Source organism: Cynocephalus volans, chromosome 5 (assembly GCF_027409185.1).
Source record: "Cynocephalus volans isolate mCynVol1 chromosome 5, mCynVol1.pri, whole genome shotgun sequence".
NCBI classification, from domain to species: Eukaryota; Metazoa; Chordata; class Mammalia; order Dermoptera; family Cynocephalidae; genus Cynocephalus; species Cynocephalus volans.
The window spans coordinates 11,673,501-11,692,805 of record NC_084464.1 but is presented as its reverse complement, the minus strand read 5'-3'; the positions used below and the strand labels follow the sequence as shown (position 1 = coordinate 11,692,805).

General features: G+C 47.6%; 1 protein-coding gene across 1 annotated transcript; it reads right to left on the bottom strand.

Annotated features, from left to right (window-relative positions):
• Positions 1 to 1,680: 1,680 nt before the first annotated feature.
• Positions 1,681 to 18,567, bottom strand: TFAP2A (transcription factor AP-2 alpha). The gene is made up of 7 exons (XM_063097238.1): positions 18,489 to 18,567; positions 13,540 to 13,974; positions 10,334 to 10,385; positions 8,083 to 8,314; positions 6,143 to 6,261; positions 4,109 to 4,250; positions 1,681 to 2,356 (listed from the first exon to the last, which is right to left on the bottom strand). Exons 1-7 carry the CDS (start codon positions 18,537 to 18,539, stop codon positions 2,068 to 2,070), a joined length of 1,320 nt encoding a protein of 439 aa, XP_062953308.1. The 5' UTR covers positions 18,540 to 18,567; the 3' UTR covers positions 1,681 to 2,067.
• Between the last annotated feature and the right edge of the window lie 738 nt (positions 18,568 to 19,305).

Below are 19,305 nucleotides of genomic sequence, written 5' to 3'. Positions count from 1 at the left end.
ATTTCTGCTACCCTTCCTTTCCTCCTCCCAGAAAACTAGAGCTAATTTTAGTTTATTTACATGGCTTAGCCACAGAGAAGCCTAAGCAAGCAAGTGAGGGTTGAAGTATTTCCTTTGTGCTAATGAACTAACAATTTAAATTTCAGTTATCCTCAGAGACAGATTCCAAAGTAGTTGTAGGGGAGGGGGGTCTTCTGTTCTTCTGTTCTCCATCTTCTTTGTCAGCCTTAAATGTTTGCTTCTGAAGATTTTATATTTTGGTTTCCAAAACACAAATGAAAACCTAAAGGATCAACATAAATAAAATAAAACTTTATTTTTAATAATAAAATTAATGTTTCTAGTAAGGAAAAGATAGTATGTCATTCCTTTAGCAGTACAAACAATCTTTTATCCAAAAGAATACATTGAGTTTTATTGTGTCATTTGTCTGAATACAGACTCAGTGGAATATCTAAATGATACCCTGCTCTGAACTCCAAGTTGAAAGTAAGTTTTTATTATACTTGAGGGAAACAATGGGTTCAGCTGCTTATTGCAAGGAGCAATTGCCAAGGGAGAGTTAAACTCAATTACTGTAACCATACTGAATAAAAAATACTGCCAAGAACAAAAATACGCCTGGGTAAAGACAGCCACTGAATAAAAAAAATCGACATAAAGCGTATCAAATATTTATTTATCTGGGAAACAAAGGACTATGATACATTGACAGGCATGGAAACTACTGCCAGCACAACTCAATACAATACAACTAGAACTGCTTCCAATATGGCCAGTGAAAATACAGAATACCAGGTGGTCCCAAATGTCTGAAGTTCTTTGAACAAAAAGAGAGAGAGAGAAAGAGAGAGGAAAAATCCCTAACCCTTGGTTTAAAGACAATATTCATTTATTGCTCAAATGATGTTTTTAAGGGAGGACAGTGAAATAAAATAAACTTTTTTTTCCCTCCCCACAATACATATAAGGATCATCAAACCACTCAAGTTTAAAATCTTTCCAGGGTCCAATATCACTTTTTTCTTTCAGTTCAATGAAAACCTAAATGTAATACTAATTATATATAAAATTTTATTTTCCTTTTTTTTATTTGTTCAGTTGTTTCATTGTCACCTTTAACATGCTACAAGAGGGCGATATTCATGAATCCCAGAGGGAAAAAAAAAATCCCCCAAACCTTGGATTTCTAAATAAGTACCATGAACCACATGAAGAACTAATAGGGAAGATTCAAAACCCACTAAACAAGAGGTAAACGAGATCACCAGATAAATAAAAAAAAAAGGCTTAAAACAGACTCACCATATTTACAATTCCCATTAAATTACACATAAATAAATATATACAGAGACGTGAACACTGATTCCCTTATATAACTGTGAATCGTGTTGCCAGAGACAGTTCAAGTTGGTCGCTTTACCTTGCAGAGGAACAACTTCTACAACTGAAGACATGACATGGAACTTCGTGTATCTGTGTTCAAGTTTATTCACAATACTGATAAAAATGTCATTATCCTTTTCGCCTTTTTTTTTTTTTTTAAAGTATGGCTACAATCTGAACTGAAGTATGTAAGGGAAGGTGGTGATTCAGTCCCATGATGCTCATATAATTTTTTTTTTTAATTTTTACATTTTTTTTTAGAAAAAAAAGTTTTTAATTTTTTGTTGCTGTCATTGATTTGCTGTTGTGTTTTGTTTTGCTTTTTTAAAAAAAAAAAAGGTTCAAAAACTCGACAGAACTTCTCTTTGCTGGCTTCACGGCCTGTTCTGTTCTCTTAGGCTCCACATGAGAGCAAAGGGATGCTGGGGCTGATGGGGAAGTTGAGGCGGGGGGCTGAGTCGGCAGCAGCTGCCCCACTGACCATCAAGAGAGCAGTCCCGAAGACTCAGGGGGACTGAAGGGCAGCGGCGGCAGCGGCAGCAGCAGCAGCAGTAGCAGCAGCAGTAAGGGGTGCTGATCCGGGAGCTGTCACCTGCTGGGCGGTGGCGATGGGGGAGGACCGAGTGGGTGGGTGCACTGGGGCTGGTGAGGCGCAGGAGGGGGCGGGGCGGGAGCAGAGCCTCACTTTCTGTGTTTCTCTTCTTTGTCACTGCTTTTGGCGCTGTTGTCTGTGTGGCTGTTGGGGTTGTTGCTGAGGTACATTTTGTCCATGGCCTTGAGGGCCTCAGTGAGATAGTTCTGCAGGGCCGTGACCGCGGCGCACACCGCCGGGCTGCCGAAGCCGTGGGAGATGAGGTTGAAGTGGGTCAAGCAGCTCTGGATACCGGGCTCCAGGATGGGGTTGGGCCGCGAGTTCCCCAGGGGAGATCGGTCCTGAGCCAGCAGGTCGGTGAACTCTTTGCATATCTGTCTGCAGCACAAGTGGAGCAGAGAGAGAGACATGAAGTTCCCCTTTGGGCAGGACCAGCAGCAAAGAGTAAAGCTCTCCCCCTGCAGTTACTTCTGCCCAGATCCAGCAGGCACCTGACATGACCCAAGGCCACAGAGACAGACCTGGGGTTGCCACATGTTGAGAGACCCAGTTACCTGTCAGTGGCCACTAAGCCATCTCTCCTTCCTTAACATTTATGTCCTTCCTACCCTCACAAATGTCTCTCTCTCTCTCTCACAAACTCACAGACACACACACCTACCTCTCAGATATGCCAAACTTCTATCCCCACCTTTCTCACTCACACCAAATATCCTAGACAGAGGCAAACATTTCACATGTTGGAAGAGAAAGAAAGAAAAGTTAGGCCAAAAGTCACAAACACAGCATCTGTGCAACAGCATGTGTCCATCAGCATTTCTATTCAAAATATTACAAGGCCCCTCTTCCTGTCTTCTTCAGAGAGAACTCAGGATCAGTGTGTGGAATAAAGTCACCACTCATTCACCTTAAATTAAATCAGGTTGAATTCACACAGAAAGACAAAACTTTGCTTGAGATTACTTTGCCTTAAAAAAAAAAAAAAGAAAAAGGAAAAAAAGGCACAAAATACCTCTTAGTCGGTGGTAATTCAAGGTGGTTTGGGAAAGAAGAAATAAGATATTTCAATTTCCCATTCTTTTCCCACACACCCCCAAATAAAAATTCCTTAAGGAAATTGTGAATATTGGTGTGCTTAAAAAGACATGGGAAAAGGAAACATTGACATTTCAGGGTCTTGAAAAGTCAGAAATACAGGCAGATAAGACCCACACAAGAAGCTCTGTCCCTAAACCTGGGAAGCAAGGACTAGCTGGGGGCCTTCCTGAGGCAGCAGCAGCCTGGCCTTGGATGGGAAGCAGGGGGAATTAGGACCACTGGCTGGCTCCCTTCTCCAAGGCCAGCTGATGTCCCCAGGCCAGAAACAGTGTCCCACCCAAGGCCTCAGCTTCTGCCCTCTGGTTCCATGCCCTCCTGTGACATCGACTTTGATAATTAAGGGCTTCCGAACAAGCCTTTTAATTTCCAGAAAACATATCAAAACAGTCATTTTCTTTTCACACACCACCTGGAGAAGCCTATTCAGCCCAGGCACCTATGGGAATATAACTTGGGCCATTTTGAAACCTATTTGACATCTCGCCTGTAGGCTAAAACTTTGTGTGTGTGTGTGCGTGTGCGTGTGCGTGTGTGTGGCACTTTCTAGGAGGGAGAAGAAAGGAAAGTAAGAAATGGAATAAGGGATTAGGGTTGAAACTAGGACAGCTTCTGGCTCGCACATCTTGCAGGCCACTGCTTAATCCTTGCCCTTGGAGAACAGATTGATAGGAAACAAAAACTGACATAGGCAAGCCTGGTACCCATTTTGAGGATCTGATTCTGGTTCTTTCTGAAAATACAGTCACAAATCCATGCTCAGCATTGATCACACCCCTACTACATCCCACCCCCATACACATTAATTTTTTAAAAAATGAGAAGGTGAGACAGACGATAGGGAAAAGATGGGAGCATGTTAAAAATCCCACCTGTATTTCCCCTTTAACACAGATATAAGATTGTGTTATAACTTCAATATTTACAACAAAGCTGATTAACACAAAAGGAAAAAACAGGAAAAAGGAGAGCAAAAACAATTTCTGTTTCTCTCCACAATGAGACACAGAGACCCTGCAGAGGTAAATGCCTTACTTTGTAGCCAGGAGCATGTTTTTTCTTGTCACTTGCTCATTGGGATCGGAATGTTGTCGGTTGAGAAATTCAGCTACTGCTTTGGCAGGAAATTCAGTTTCACACACGTACCCAAAGTCCCTGGCTAGGTGGACGGCTTCTCCTGGCAAGAGGTGAGAGGAGGGAGGCCAGTGTAAGAGAGTAAAAAGGTTGGGATCAAAACTTCCTCCCCACTCCCAATGCCCTTATTTTCTTAACCCTGTACTTGAAAGAAACACAAACTACTTGTTTTCTCATTTCAGGCATTTTATTTCCTTCTCTGTAGGATCTGGTGGGTTGCATTTATCAGGAAAAATGACCACTTGTCCTAGAAGGCTAAAATCATTTGAAAATGTAACTCCCATCCACCAATTGCCAGTCCCATCCCCCACCTTGAATGACATTTCCCTAACTTTTCTCTTTAAATGTTTCTTGTACTCCAACCTCACACCTATCAACACATTCATAAATGATATTCATAATTACTCTTTGAGCTTTTCTGCAAGGGAACAACTGAGGGTTTACATTTTAACTTGATCACATATAATTATCTGTTCATCCAAACCGATTAACCAAGAGGATTTGAGGGTCACTCCACTGAGTCTGTCTGTGTTGTTGATTTTCGAATCTTTGGTTTTAATTTCCTGAACCAGTTGGTTTTTACTGCAGGGCTTCCTGCCATTAGCTCCAGCTCCGGAAGAACGCATGCGCCAATTAGAGCATCAAAGCCCTCTCCGCAGAGCTTGTTTCCATAAAATGGAGCGGATCACAAACAATAACAGTTCTCCAGAAACTGCCTCCCTGCTACAGTACTCAAGCCCTAAACCCAGACGAACTCTCACGCTACACCCTAAGCCACCACTACCACTGGGATCTGAAGAGTGGGTTCTCTGTGTACTGTTAGTATTTTTAATATAATGCTATTGCGATTGAGTTTCTGGCATTAAACTGCTGATTTTTTTTTAGTTATATTATCATCACCTTTGATACCGTTAACAAATGGAATTCATAGGATTATTCCTCAAATACATGGTTTGAACACTTTTTTTTTACAACTTACAAAACTAGAACTTGAATTCACCTGTAATATATCTCAAATATGAGATGTAAATAAGATAAAATACCTTTTTAAAATATAAATGCTAGTTTTTAAATCTGCTTGGTAATTTAAGTGCCTTTTTTTTTTCCTATTAGCATGAGGAATTTACAACAGGACACAAATAAAAAACGCAAGAAAGCTACACATTCACTCCAATACACCCAAACTTCAGCCAATTTAGTATTAGAAAAACTTAAAAGGAATCTACAGGAAGCAAGAATGTGAGTGGATTCTGGTGACAGTTTATCCAGAGCAGAGAGTAAGGACAGGGTTGGCTTTTTGTTTTGAGGAGTTTGAAAGGGTGTGTGCAGTGCTTATGTGTGTTAAAAACTGCCTTGAGAAACTTTGTGCAATGCTTATATATTTTTTTTCTTTCCATATCCAAACAATCCACAGTCTAAAATTCCTCACTTTTCTTCCCCTCCAGGAAAGAAGCACAGTTAAAGGAGAGAGAAGAAAGCATATGCTTGGAAAACAAAAACCTAAAAGGGCATATAACCCTGAGCTTTCAGGACGGTCTTAAATCAGGATGCAGGTCAAAGATTCCCAAATTAATTCAGGAAGTAATGGTCACGCATTTCTCAAATGCAGATGTCAGAATAACTTAAGTGATTTACTGCTGAGTTCTTTAAAGGAGACAGGAACTTGGAGAATGTGCAGTTCTTAAATTTGTGCATTGTTTAGGTCAGCGTTGGGCTGGGGAGGTGTAATTTTGTGGTAGAGGGGAAGAAGGAAGGAGGATAGGAGTATATGCAAATAGTTTTTTGGTCTACAAGAATTCCATTCACTTCTAGCTTATGCTCTGGAAAGATGAAAATGCCCAACTTACACAAAATACAACCAAACATCTGGTCACTAAATATTATCCCTTTTCCCAGAAGGCAGTTCCCTTCTAGTTAGCAAGTGGATTCACTTACCCTCCACTAGTGATGTGAGCAGGGTAACGTTGGCAGCTTTACGTCTCCCTGCTGGTAGATTTAATCCTATTTTGTCCAGTTTTTCTCTTAAAGATCTTCCTCCATTTTTAGACTTCGCCCTGGTTCACAAATACATGCAAGAAAAGCATTTAGAAAACATTGGGTTGCAATGCGTAACATTAAAGTCATTTTGAAAGCTTCCTAAAATGTGCTTTTAAAACTTGAGGAGCGTGGCCCTGAGACATCTAAGGAAGGAAAACTAGGAAGGAACTGTACAAGAAAGACCATAGGAGATAAATGCTTGTTAAACTGTCAAGCACCCCCTGTGTTCAGTTATTATTGCAACTACAGTATTGTGGCAGGATGAAAGGTTTTGATTTCCCAGCTAGCTAAAAGAACCACAAACAAACAAACACAGCTCTGATCTCTAGGGTTTGAGGTATTCTTGAGTTCACCTGATTACTGTATATTTTCCCTGTTACAATCACACAAATCCCAGTGGGGTCTTTAAATTGCCTTTGCACGATCTTCTGTTAGGTCGCTCAGAGTAACCAAAGTTATCACTATCACGTTTCTTGCTATGGCTTTAGCCCCAGTGGAAAATTCATTTCACCAACTGTTTACATGCCATGTCACCATCCTAACAGGAAATGCAAAGGCTGATATCAGTCTTTAAAAATTTCACTGATATCACAGACAATGGAGATGGTTCTAAATAGATGTCTAAATAGACTCACATAATCAGAAAGTGGTTAAGATAAATTGTTTAAATAAAACAGCAAATTAATTAATTTCAGATTTTATTCCCTACTCAAGTGCTCCTTAATTGTGTGGATTAGATTATACTCCCCTAGGTAAACAGTCTTCAATATTGGGGATGGGGGAAGGGGAAGAAAAAGCAGAAGGCAGAGAAAAGATCTGTGTCAGTGAAAGATTACAAAAGGAAAGCAAAATGACTGGGAAGAAGGAAGAAAATTTTAGAATAGCTGATGTTAAAACCTTACAAAAACGATTTCATAGGATCTGTATGGGATATACCCAGAGAGAAACTATGGGTACCTAGACGAATAAAAGTCAGAACAATGAAGTGCTTGGTCTTATTGGAGAAGGAGGAGAAACATTATCTGGTAAGTTGACCACAAGCCCCACAACTCACAACGTTGAATGGAAACCTAGGCGAGGAAGCCCACGACAGGGAGAAACCTGCCCCGAGGGAAGGTGTTTTACCTCGCTGACCCTTATAAAATCTTATCTACTAAATACATCACTCCGACCTCGCAGGGGTGAGGTGAGAATCCCCGGCCATTTCTGTGACAGCACGCTGCCTGGGACAGGTGGGGGCCCCAATAAATCGGAGCCATCAAATGCGAGCGCCGCGGCCCGGGGGTCGCCCTCTCGCGGAGGTGACAGTGACCGGGCGGCGTGGCATGCGGCACCGAGAGGACCCATTCTCTTCCTTTAGTTAAAATTTATTCTATTAAACCTCATTCAAGGGACGACCGGTAACCGTCGAAGACACTAGCACAGCGAGAAGCCTGAGAGGAACTTTTCCCGGGCTTGCAAGGTGTTCACGAGGAGGGAAAGGCGACAGCACTGCGCCCCGCGGCTGCGGCGGCCGGAACTGAGCCTGCGGCGGAGGGAGCTGCGCGTGCGCGCGAAGGGAGGGTGCGGAAGACCCAGTGAGCGGGCGGCGGCGAACGCCGCGCGCGCCAGAACCCCCGAGCGCGCGTGAAGTTGGCGAAGAGCGCAGGCGCGCGCCGCCTCGCCCCGCCCCCCAGGTCCCACCCACACGGCTGTGCGCAATTCTCCCCACCCCTTTCTTTTCCCGCGAAGGGAGGGCCGTGGCGCGAGGCCCGTTTGCGTCGCCACCGCCGCCCGAGCGCAGGCGCAGTGTTTCCCCGGCCGCGGGGCGGGGCAGGCGGGGCCGCGCTGGGCCTCACCTCCGAAGCACTCCGCCCAGCAGCGACGCGTTGAGACACTCGGGCGGTGAGAGGCGCCGCTGCACTTCCGCCACCGTGACCTTGTACTTCGAGGTGGAGCTGAGGAGCGAGAGACGACCCGGAACTGAACAGAAGACTTCGTTGGGGTTCACCACGCCGCCGAAGAGGTTGTCCTTGTTAATAGGGATGGCGGAGACGGCGTTGCTGTTGGACTTGGACAGGGACACGGGGCCTGCGGAGACAGATGGGAAGTTCGCGTGTGGGCATCGAAGATCCCCCTCAAATCCCGCCCGGCCCTGGCCCTCGCTCCGGGCAAGAACGGCACCCAGGCTAGCGCCGCAACCCCCACTTTCCTCCCCGACCAGCTCTGAAATTCTGTAGCCCTTTTTCCCACCTCCCTTCCTATTCCCCGCTGTATCCCTGTCCTTGGGATCGAGCCTCTGCCAGGCGTGAGGCGGCCGCGCCCCGCCCCCAGCCGGACTACCCCGCGTTTCTGCTCAGACCCTTTCCTCTTCGCCGCGGAGGGTGCTATCTAGAGAGGTGTGGTGCAACTGTGACCCTTGGCCCTGAGCATCCGAGCGGAGTGGGCCCCGGACGAGGTGCTGGAGCACGGGTTCAGGGCGCAGAGGAGAGGGTTACATTTGCAAACCGAGAGCAAGTTATGTGCACTTTGGAATTTTTGCTGGGTGAAGGGTTTAGTGTCAGGGAGAAATTGCTTCAAGACCTCTTATTAAAACAAGCTGACAGTTTAGATGGCTAAAGCAGCACCAAGCTGGGGTGTCCTTTCCTATTAATAAACAGACCCCCTTCCTATGTTCAGTTTTGAAAAAGATTCAGTTTTGGAGATCCATTCCAAGCCTAATTTTGAACTGGGGGAGGGCGTGGGTGGATGAAGAAGAAATCTTAAGTAGAATACTAGCAACGTGTCCTTTTTGTTGAGCAAATGTTTAATAGTCCCTCTCCGCTTAAGCACCTTCATTGGGAAGGCGGGGAGGGTATATTCTTCCTAGTTAAAACCATAAGCTCTTCCTTATTGGACCCACCATTGCCAGAAAAAAATTCAAGACTAGCAGAAAGTATACTAATGCATTACATTTCTCAACACCAATGTAATTCAGATGCATTCACAACCATTTAAGTACAGTATATACTTGTATTTTAAAATTTCACGTGGAGACATAATATGCACACATTCTCATCACAGTGTTCCTCATGTTTTAATAGGGATATTCTAGACGTATGGGGAGGTGGGGGGGCTCTAGGTTTTGGATAGATCACTTGTGACATTAATAGCTCTGGGGAGGCTAATAGAGACAATAGGAGTTAAACGAACTCTTGAGAGATTAGTAATAAAGGAGCCAATTATCATGTCGACTTCGAAAGAGCATCTCTTAAGATTTATCCCTTGCACTTCTAATTTGACATGACAAAGACTTCACAGATGCAAAAATGAAACTTTAAACTAGCTAACAATATACTGATTGGGGTTAGAAATGAGAACAGTTTTATATAACATCGTCCTCTGGTGGTGCTTGGAATCCTGAAATGTAACGTTGCCACCATAACCAAAAAAAAGCTGCTACCAAGAGTGAATAGCATTTAATCCAGTAAACTTTATTTCTACTTGCTAAACACAATACAAATTCCAAATCACTTGACACTTTTCTAACAATTGCTGCTCTGAACAAATAGGCTAATAATCTTGACATCTTCAAGATGCTAATTTTAAACAAAAGTTAAATTTTCATAACCTAATTTACAAAGTTTTAAAACTCTTAAACTCAAACAGCTAACAAGAAACTAAATCGAGGAACATAAAAGGTTTTTCTCTGCAAAGGAATGCTTTTTATCATTTATCCTTATATTAACATTGAATTATTTGTACTACTTTAGCATTATATATTTCTAAACGCTCATGGCCTTAACTCCACACACTGCATTAACTAAACAAACTGTTTCAAAATTGAAATACCGCCTCCAAATCAGTTCAACTATCGCACATTTCATGTGTTTGTCTAAATATCATTAAACTAAATTAAATGGTCAAATCATGAATCATAACAAAGCTAGCCTGTTGCCGTTACCAACATACTGAAAGCCGATTATTTAAGCATTGCTGCTCTGTGCCTATTTGCTAATTCTGAGCCTTTAGGAAATCCTATTTGAAAAAAATAAATACAGCTCTGCCAGTTCTTTTAAATAGCACTCTGCCTGTAAGGACATGCTTGGAATGCAGAAGGAAATGGCTTACCTTTCTTAATTACAGTTTGATCTGGGATGTTAATACCCGGGTCTTCTACATGCTGCAACAAAAGGATACACATGGATGTAAGTGTATAATCAAAACAAAAGGAAATGAATATTCTCTGCAAGATGGGGGGAGGGGAAGGTGTAGAATCGAAATTCCCCCTCCCATATAATGACATTTATATATAAACATCTCATCTTGGCTTATTGGAATTTGGGGCTTTGCAACTCAAGAGGTTTCACTGCACATCCATGGCTTACTCCGCGCCGCCCCCCCACCCCACCCCCGAGCAAACAGTCCATGTTTGCTGGGGGTGGGAAATAAAACTTTCTTTGGAAATTCAATCAAGTTTCGGGGCACCTGATCATTCTCACAGTTCAACCTTTAGAAATGCACCTAGTTTTAGTTTAGCGCCTCAGCAGGTTCGGACTTTAATGATTCCAGTGTTCAGGCAGCAAAAGCCAGAGAAACAATAGAAATGACAGCGGCAGGAGTAACAGAAGAGTGTTGGAAACCATTTAGGTAGCATAATAAAGAACAAACGCATATATGCACCTTCACTTATGGAAAACTAGAAATAAATTTTTTAAGAAAATTATGGTTTAAACTGGATATGAGACAGGAACATGAGAATGGTAAAAAAACAAAAACCTTTGAGGTTGCTTTCCTGTTATCCAGCAGCAGATTTGTCCTTGGGGTTGCTATGTGGGTTTCTTCCTTTTTTTTTTTTTTTTTTCTTTTATTTTTTTACAGATGGGTGGGTATACATGTGTGTGCTAGAGTCAAAACGTGATTAGAAAGTAAAATGAAATCATGTTTTCTAATGCAGAAACTGACAGGCAATATAATGTCTGGCTGTGTTTACAAATTAGCACTAGGGCTGCTGAGATAGAAGATTTCACAATCGTTACCAAACACAGGCATTACCATTTAAAAAACTATTACTTCCTTCTCTAGTCTTTGTCCAACAATAATACTGATTCGAACATTTTCCATTCTGTCTTGGATTTATGCTCCTGTTAATTGTGCCTGATCGCAATGATTCCGGGTGGATGGTACTAAGTTGCTTTATTACAGGTTTTATTATACTCAATGCTCTCATTTGTAACTTGCCTAAAGTGCTTCTGGATTTAAGTATAATTAAATTGAGAAATGTTCAGAAATGACTACTGCTGCAGTTCTTGTGTTTTAACTATATGGGGAAATATGATCCCTTTATGCATGCACCCTAAACCCATAAAGTAAATGTAGTGTGGCATAATACTTTTATTTGTGTTATTTCTAGACCTTGTCCATACAGGGAAGACTGTTAAGTTTAAAACCCCACTGAGGTATTAATGATTAAATAATTTTCACCATTGATTTGATTTTCTTAAATATTTAGCAGTCATTCTTATTAAAGGTTAACTGTTGCAACAATGGGAAAATTGAAAACAACCCTTTTCCTGACCCAAATTCCTTTGAAAATTTTTTTTCTTAAAAGGTGGGGGAGGGAGAGGGAAGAGCAGCAACTGGGTTTCCTTGTTTTTATTTGATCTTTTAGTTAACTTCTACTGACCAATTTTACCACGAAGAGTGACTATACAGGTTTTAAGAATTCACACCAGCCACCTTGGAATTTTTGCAAATTAGAGCAATTCTAATCCATGGTAGTTCCAAAAGCTTGTAACCTTATTTTGCAATTCAAATATCTCCAAAGAGCATGGAAGGAAAAGGATTCAGAGCCTCTTTGGGAAAGGGAACTAAAATGATCATAACTTTCAGTTCTTTTTTAAATTGCTCTTTTATAAATTATTGCTCCTCTCATTTTACTCCCCCCACCAAATGCACTAAGTGTCAGTTTCTAAAAACATGTAAGAATGAACACACACACACACACACACACACACACACACACACACACACACACACACACACACACACACACAGTGCTTATTAAACCTTACACTGGATCAAGTGGCTACTTTCCTGCTTCCCATGTAAGGCTGTTCAACATAACCAACAAATTTCAGTGATTAACTGAGCCAAATGAGAGATGTAATAAATTTTCTATTTTCCTATGGAACTTAAATAACGTTTTAAATTCACCAAGCAAGCAGGTAAGTTCATCTGACCATTTTCTTTACAATCTAATGCAGTAATCATTAAACTGTCAACGGACATACTGCTGCATTATTTGATGTAGTAATTTGAAATAGCATTTTAGCAAAAATCACATCCAGATACATTTCCTCTCCAAAGAAAAGCAGCTTTAACAGAAGCCTTTACAGCTTTAATAAAATTATTGACGTGCTCTAATTCCATTTCAGGAAGGTTGTGAGGAAACCATAAATATATAGAATTAAAGCAGAGATGCTGGTTTAAATTTAATTTCAGAAAGTATTTTCAAATTATCAATAACCTGGTTTGCATTGCAAATAGTAAATGTGCTAATGCCATGCTTATTTAGAAATCATTTTAAGCTGCATTTATTGATAACCGAATTAGAACTCAAATAACGCATTACCCAATAGTCTCAAAACATTTAATATGGGGTGTAGCAGGTTCTGATAGGCGTTGGGAACCCAGCTAATGATTTATGAGGTCACCACTTAGCACCCCTAGGAAGAGAAGAAGGCTGCATTTTAATGTCCCTCTGCTTGGATTTGCTACTTACTTTTCTTTAATCAGCATAGGCTGTACACGCAACTTTTGGGTTTCACCAGTGTTTATACAATCTGGTTAAAATAATCTTCTTAGTTCGTCTTTTACACTTTCTTTTACACTGAGAGGGCATTTAATGAGTTCTTTTTGGTTGAATTTAACATCTTTACCAGGACAGGGAGAAATCCCCACGCCAGACTCAGCGGTCGGATTAGATCCTCTCGCAATCGAAACAGTTTACTGTCGTCAAAGGGGAAGATATTGTTAACGGTGACATTCGTCTGATTTATTTCTGTGTTGATGGAAATGGTAATGCAGGCATTGTTTGAGGGAGCTCCAGGAACCATTGTTCTGGGGGCAGAACTCGCAAATACTTTTAATTTTTTCATTTGGCTGTCTATGCGGGTCCTTGAAGCGTCCCACCAAAAAATAAAACCAAATGTTTAAAAAAGAAAATACCATTGAGAAAACCCGGGCCCACCGGCTGTATGCTTCTCGTATCTTCTCTGGGGGTACGTGAATAGGGGGGCTGCGTCCTCTCCTGCACTGCCCGCGCGGCCTCTTACCGGCACGTCCTCGATGGCGTGAGGTAAGGAGTGGATCGGGAGGTCTCCGAGTCCTGAGCCGAGCCCGTGTGGGCCGTGCAGGAGGTCCTCGTGCCGCCGGTAGTCCCTGCGAGGATCCAGGCCCGACAGCTGGTGGGGCAGCCCCCGGTGCGTGTGCAGGAGCCCAGACTCCTGGCTCTGCCTCTGGCCGGGCCAGCCCGGGTGCTGCGGCTGCGGCTGGGCGTGCAGGGGGTTCAGGCTGTAGGGGTCGTTGACGTGGGAGTAAGGATCTTGCGACTGGGGGTAGATAGGCTGGTAGGGTGGGGGAAAGTAGGGGGGCTGGAAGTCGGCATTGGGGGTGTGGGACAGCGGCGGGGCGCTCGTGTAGGGAGATTGACCTACAGTGCCCAGCTGGGGCAACCGTGCCGTCCCGTTGCTGGTGCCGTCGTGACGGTCCTGGAAGCGAGAGGGGCAGAGGAAAGAACAAGAGATCAGGCGCTGAGTTGCAGCCGTCCGCACGAAAATCCACTCGGCCAGCCTGCGTGGGAAACCGGCCGTTCCCGGCGGCAGACGGCCGAAGAAAAGCAGCTCTCAGTTGCTTAGTTCGGAAAACACCCAGGAAGTCAATCAAACAGGCCCTTCCCAAAACGCAGAGTTCTTATACTGGGTAAATGTGGGGGCACAAGAGACTCTAAGGCGTTTCTTTCAAACGGGGGGGGGGGAGAGAAAAGGGTCTCCTGCGGTACAGCCGGTTACACTGCAGCCTGAAACCTCCTTTAAGCAAAATTAACATTTCTACTATTAAACGGCCTTTTCTCTCCCCCTGGATTTCAACCTGTCTGCCAGCCACTGCGTGTTGTTTACTCTCTCCCATTTATTTAGAGGGGGGGAAAAATCACAAACGTTCAAAGACTATTACCATTTCATGACTATTTAAATAGAAACATATTTCGCAGAGGGGCTGTAACGAAAGCACACGTTTAAATGACCAGCATAAGAAAGGTTTTAGCTGCAGGAGCGGGGTCGTCTTTTCCGCTTCCTCGGTTAGGAGCCTTTTTCTGGACAGGGTCGATTTATGATATGGATGAGGAGAGGGGGACGTAAAGTCAAGGTTTAAAATAGAAAGATTCAGCCTTACTGGGTTTAAAACAGAGAGGTTTAAAGCCCCCCGCCCCTTCCACCCTAGCCCCAAAGGGCAGAAGGAAGGCCTGACTTTCTGTTCCTCTATGACAATGCGCTTGCAAAACAAGCGGACAGAGTGGATTCCAGGGAAGGCGAACCCCTCAGAGGTTCAGCCGCAGGCCCCGAGGGTACGGGGCACACCGGGCTGCGTTTTTCCTGCACACACATGACACATCAAATGTTGAGAACGTCTCGGGAACCAGCGAAGACGCAAGGAAATCAAAACGAACGTGGCGAGAAAACACGCCTCGGGAAGCGGCGGCGAGGTAGGTCTGCGTGCGCGGGGAGGTCGGGGGTGGCTGGGTGGGTGGGCGATGCACTCGGTCTAGGGATGGCAAAGAGCGAGAGAAAGGAGGAAAGGGGGACATGCAGATGGAGGGGGTGTCCTGCAGGGAACCTGGGCGTGAAACCCCGCGGTCTCGGGCAGCCCCGCGCGGCACCAGCTTCCCAGAACAGAATTCCTAAAGAAACAGGGACGGGGGCGGGGGTGGGACTCACCATAGCTGAAAAACTGTGAACTAACATCTGCGAAGAGTCTGGGGTACCGAGTCAGGGTGGAAAAAACAAGCGAGCCTGGGGCGCCCGGCTGCCCTGCCGCCCGAGCGTGCCCCACACAAAAGGCGCCGAGAGCCCCGCGCTACCCGGGACTCCGGTCACCGCGCCGACGCTGCCCCGCGCGCGGGAGCCTCGCTCGGATCCATCCGAACTGGAACCACCGATTCGCGCGGCGCCTTCAGCTGGTCGAGCCCACGGTCTCTATCCTGCCGTGATCGGTTATGATTCAAAGTTCTTTTTAAAAAATGGAAAAAAAAAAAAAAAAAAAAAAAACCAACCCAAAAAGGAAAAAGTGTGTGTGAGTGTGTGTGTGCGTGCGTGTTCCTTAATCCGTGTCTCCCCCTCTTTTCTTAGCGGTGGCTTCGCTTGAGCTTCTAATAGCCGCGCTGGGCAGCGTTCCTGGAGCCTCCTAATAGCAGATATTCATGACTATTAATATTACACGAATACTTAATAAGGGAAGAATGCCTGGAAATCGAGCGTGAAGCGGAGAGGCAACTCGCGCCGGAGCCGGCTCTCAATGCAGTCCATTGACGGGAGTCTCAGTGTAGCAAATCGGAGGTGGGGACAGGGAGCGCGAGAGACAAAAAGCGGGCGACAGAGGGAGCGGGCGAGCGCGCGGGGGGCCGCGGCGCGGCGTCTGGCGAATCACAGGGAAGGGGCAACATTTTAAAAGGTGGCAGGGCATGCAAAAGTGAAAGAGAAAGAGGGAGCCAGGGAGACCGAGGGAGAGAGCGCACGGAGGGAGAATGTGCCTGCGTGCGTGCGTGTGTGAGAAAGAAAGTGTGGGCGACGGAGAAGAACCCGGAGTGGGGAGGGGGAGGGGAGGGGAGGAGAGGGGGGCCGAGCCGGAGCGCACGGGGGGGCGGGGGAGGGGCGGGGGAGGGGAGAGGCGGCGAGCGAGGACAATCAGACCTAGAAGGCCGGGGCAGACCTCGACATGCGGCGGGGGTCGCGCGTAGCGGGCAGGAGCTGCCGGGGACCGCGTCCGGGCGTCCATCGGGCTCTCCGCGCGGGAGGCGCTTCCCGGCCCTCTCCGGCCGCGGGCTCCTCCGCTCCGCAGCCGGGCCTGGGACTCAGGACTCGGCTGCCGGCTGCCGCGCGGCTGCTCCATAGCCCGGCTCCCCGCTCGGCCGGCCCTCTCCTCGGTCTCCTCGCGAGCTTCCCTCGGACACCCGGGCCGTGCGCTCCGCGGCGGTGCCACTCCGTCCTCGGCTGTCCGGGGCTAGAGCTCCGAGAGGGGGAGCCGGGACGCGGCCCGGGGCGCGCACAGACGCGAGGCGGCCCAGCCCGGGCGCCGCTGGCACGGGCTCCCGGCTCCCCGCACAAACCCGTCCGACTGGCTGGGCCGCTCCCGCCCGACGCCCCCCCAGATGACACGGCTAGCTCTCGCGGCGCGCCGCCGCTGCCAGTCTGCCCGTCGGGTTGTCAGAACAAGGGCACCTCGCCTGCTGCGTGTCCGTGCAGAGCCTCGGTATAATCAGACGGCCCCAAGCAGGCTTGGGAACCCGAAATCCCCTCTCCGGCGCTCGCCCGCCGCTGCCAAAGTTGTTCAAAAAGCCTCCACTTTATCTATTCTCGTTTCTTATCTTTTTTTTGCCTTCCTTCCTTACGCACATTTACACGCGCCCCCCACAAGGGCCCTCTGGGGGTGCAGTTCATCCCACACCTCTTGTCTCTTCGGCTCCTAGAGCTGCAAGGAGGTCCAGACCCCGCCCGCCGAGGGCGCCCGCACCTGGAGTTGGGGTTCGGCCTCCGCGAAAAGTGAAGCGCCCGAGCCTGTGACCAGAGCCCAGACGGGGACAATATGACCTGTCCTAGGCGGGGCTCGCTTTCATTCCGACCTGCCCGCTAAGGCCTCCCACCGCCAGCCTCAAAACCTTAGCGACTAGTCTTACGTGGGGTCCCTGCGCCCCTCCTCGAGTGCGACAGGAGCCCCCAGAGACGCGCCGGTACCAGTGGGATGTCACCCTGGGCCCCATCCACCGGGGTGGGGCGTGGGGAGGCAAAGGGGAGGGGGGGGCTGAGAGAAGAGAGATTTAAAATAGTCTTCAGAAAGAAAGGAGGAGGGAGCGGGTGGCACATCGTTCACATAAACCCAGTTTCTGGTTTCAAGTGAAGACCCCCGCTGCGGCGCCCGCACGCAGATCTCTCTGCCCGACATTCCCAGCTCCAAATGCCAAGAAGGAAAAGAGTTTTTTTAAAAAAATAGCAAAACTCGGGACTGCCACTTATTTAGGTAATCACCGGCCTCTTCCCCTTCCCCCCTCCCCCCACGGACTCATTTCAGTGGAGGCTGTAAAGGGAGGTTGAGGCAGTGGCCACCAGGCCGGTACCTAGCGCCTCTCGCGGGCAGACGGGTCGCGCGCTAGGGCCTCCCTTGTTGCCCAAAGAAGTCGAGCTCCGGGGAGCTTGGATTTTAAAATGGGTTCCAAAGCGGCCGCTCCTGTCGCCCCTGCGGGCTCTCGGCACCAGAGGTGGCCGGCAGCCGCGCCAGGATTCCCACGGTCGCGCAGGGTCGGTACAGGGGCCCATACTTGGAAATCCGGCGGCCGGAGAGCTCCACGCAACGCATTCCTCCCCACCCACCCTACGGGCTGCGTCGACCCTGTAGCTCGGAGCGAGAAGCTGCTTAAAAGTTCTTGAAACAAGAGAATCTGTAGCAAGCCCCGCAGCCGGGAGAAGTGCTCCCGAGTTGAACCCTTTTACAGGGAGGCGCAACCCAGCTCAGACCGAAGCGTGTGGGCCCTTCTCCAAATGGGAGAAAGAGAACCTCTCTAGAAGGGGGGTGGGAGGGTGGAGAAAGAATGAATGAATAAAAGAAGGAATGTTAAAGATCAGGGAGGAAGCTGAAGGGGGAAAGCGTTTTCTTTTTCCTTTCGTTTCCTGCCGACGTGGGTCCTAGGAACCCCGCTGTAGAGACACGCAGAGTGCACAGGCGCGTGCCCAATCGCCAGCGAACCCCATGCTTGTCTCCTTGCCCCACTCTTCGGCACGGCCAGAACGGGCCAGAAAAGGGGGGTGAAGCGGGACATAGGCTTGGAAGGGGGGAAACGAAAAGAGGGAGCGCCCACGTCCTGCCTTTCCAGCTTCTCCGCCGCGTTCTGAGGGGCGGGCGCTGCGCTGGGGAAAGTTTGTCCCACCCGCACTTCGCAGCTGACTGCAAGGAGAGGAGGGAGGGTCGCGCTCCGAGCCTGTGCCCAAAAGGATGACTTAGCCGGCGCCGCGCTTACCTCGCAGTCCTCGTACTTGATATTATCCGTCAATTTCCAAAGCATTTTCATGGATCGGCGTGAACGGCTTTGCCCCTCTCCGTCTCGCACCCAAGTGGAGCTACTCTCTGGGTAAGCGCAAAGTGCCAGCTGCCGGCGGTGAGCGCAGGAGGAGGAGGAGGAGGGAGAGGAGGAGGAGGAGGAGGAGGAGGAGGAGGGAGAGGAGGAGGAGGAGGAGGAGAAAAGGGAAACAGCTCCCGTGTGCGCTCGGAGATCTCCCTCTAATGGTAGAAACTTTTCCCTTTTCCAGCTCCTTACCAGCAGCCTAATCGCCTCATTAGCATATCAACAATAGTCCAATTGCTCGCCTGCACCACAACCCGCCGCCGGCCGCTGCGACCCACGTATAAAGGCCTCTCCAAGCCGCGAACTTGCTCCTAGAGCGCACGCCTGCCTGCTAGCCCAGGAGACCCTCCCTGCGCTCCCGCGCGCGCCCCTGCCCCCGGCGACCCCCACCCCCACCCCTTCCAGCCCAATCCCATCCCATTCCCCTTCCTCTCTCTTCGCTCCCTCCTCGCCGGAGATGCCTTCTGCAAAGCCCGGCACTGCGTAGGGCCCGGGCCGCCGCGCCTGGAGCCCAGCTTCTCGCACCTCTGCCCCATCCCTGCTGCCACTATCCGAGCTGCCCTTTCGGCCCCGTCCAATTTTATTAGAAATCATTATCCCTTTCTCAATTAAACGTAACCACCAAACCAAGATCGGCGAAGGGACTCCAGGATTCTTGTCCCACAAGAAATCGCCAACGCTCGCGGCAGCCACCCCCTCGGGCCGCAGCGCC

Coding starts and splice junctions, on each gene's coding strand:
- TFAP2A (XM_063097238.1), bottom strand. CDS start 18,539: ATGAAAATGCTTTGGAAATTGACGGATAATATCAAGTACGAGGACTGC. Junction 10,386..13,539: donor ACGCCATCGAGGACGTGCCG/GTAAGAGGCCGC, acceptor CTTTTGTTGCAG/CATGTAGAAGACCCGGGTAT. Junction 4,251..6,142: donor GCTCACATCACTAGTGGAGG/GTAAGTGAATCC, acceptor ACCTCTTGCCAG/GAGAAGCCGTCCACCTAGCC.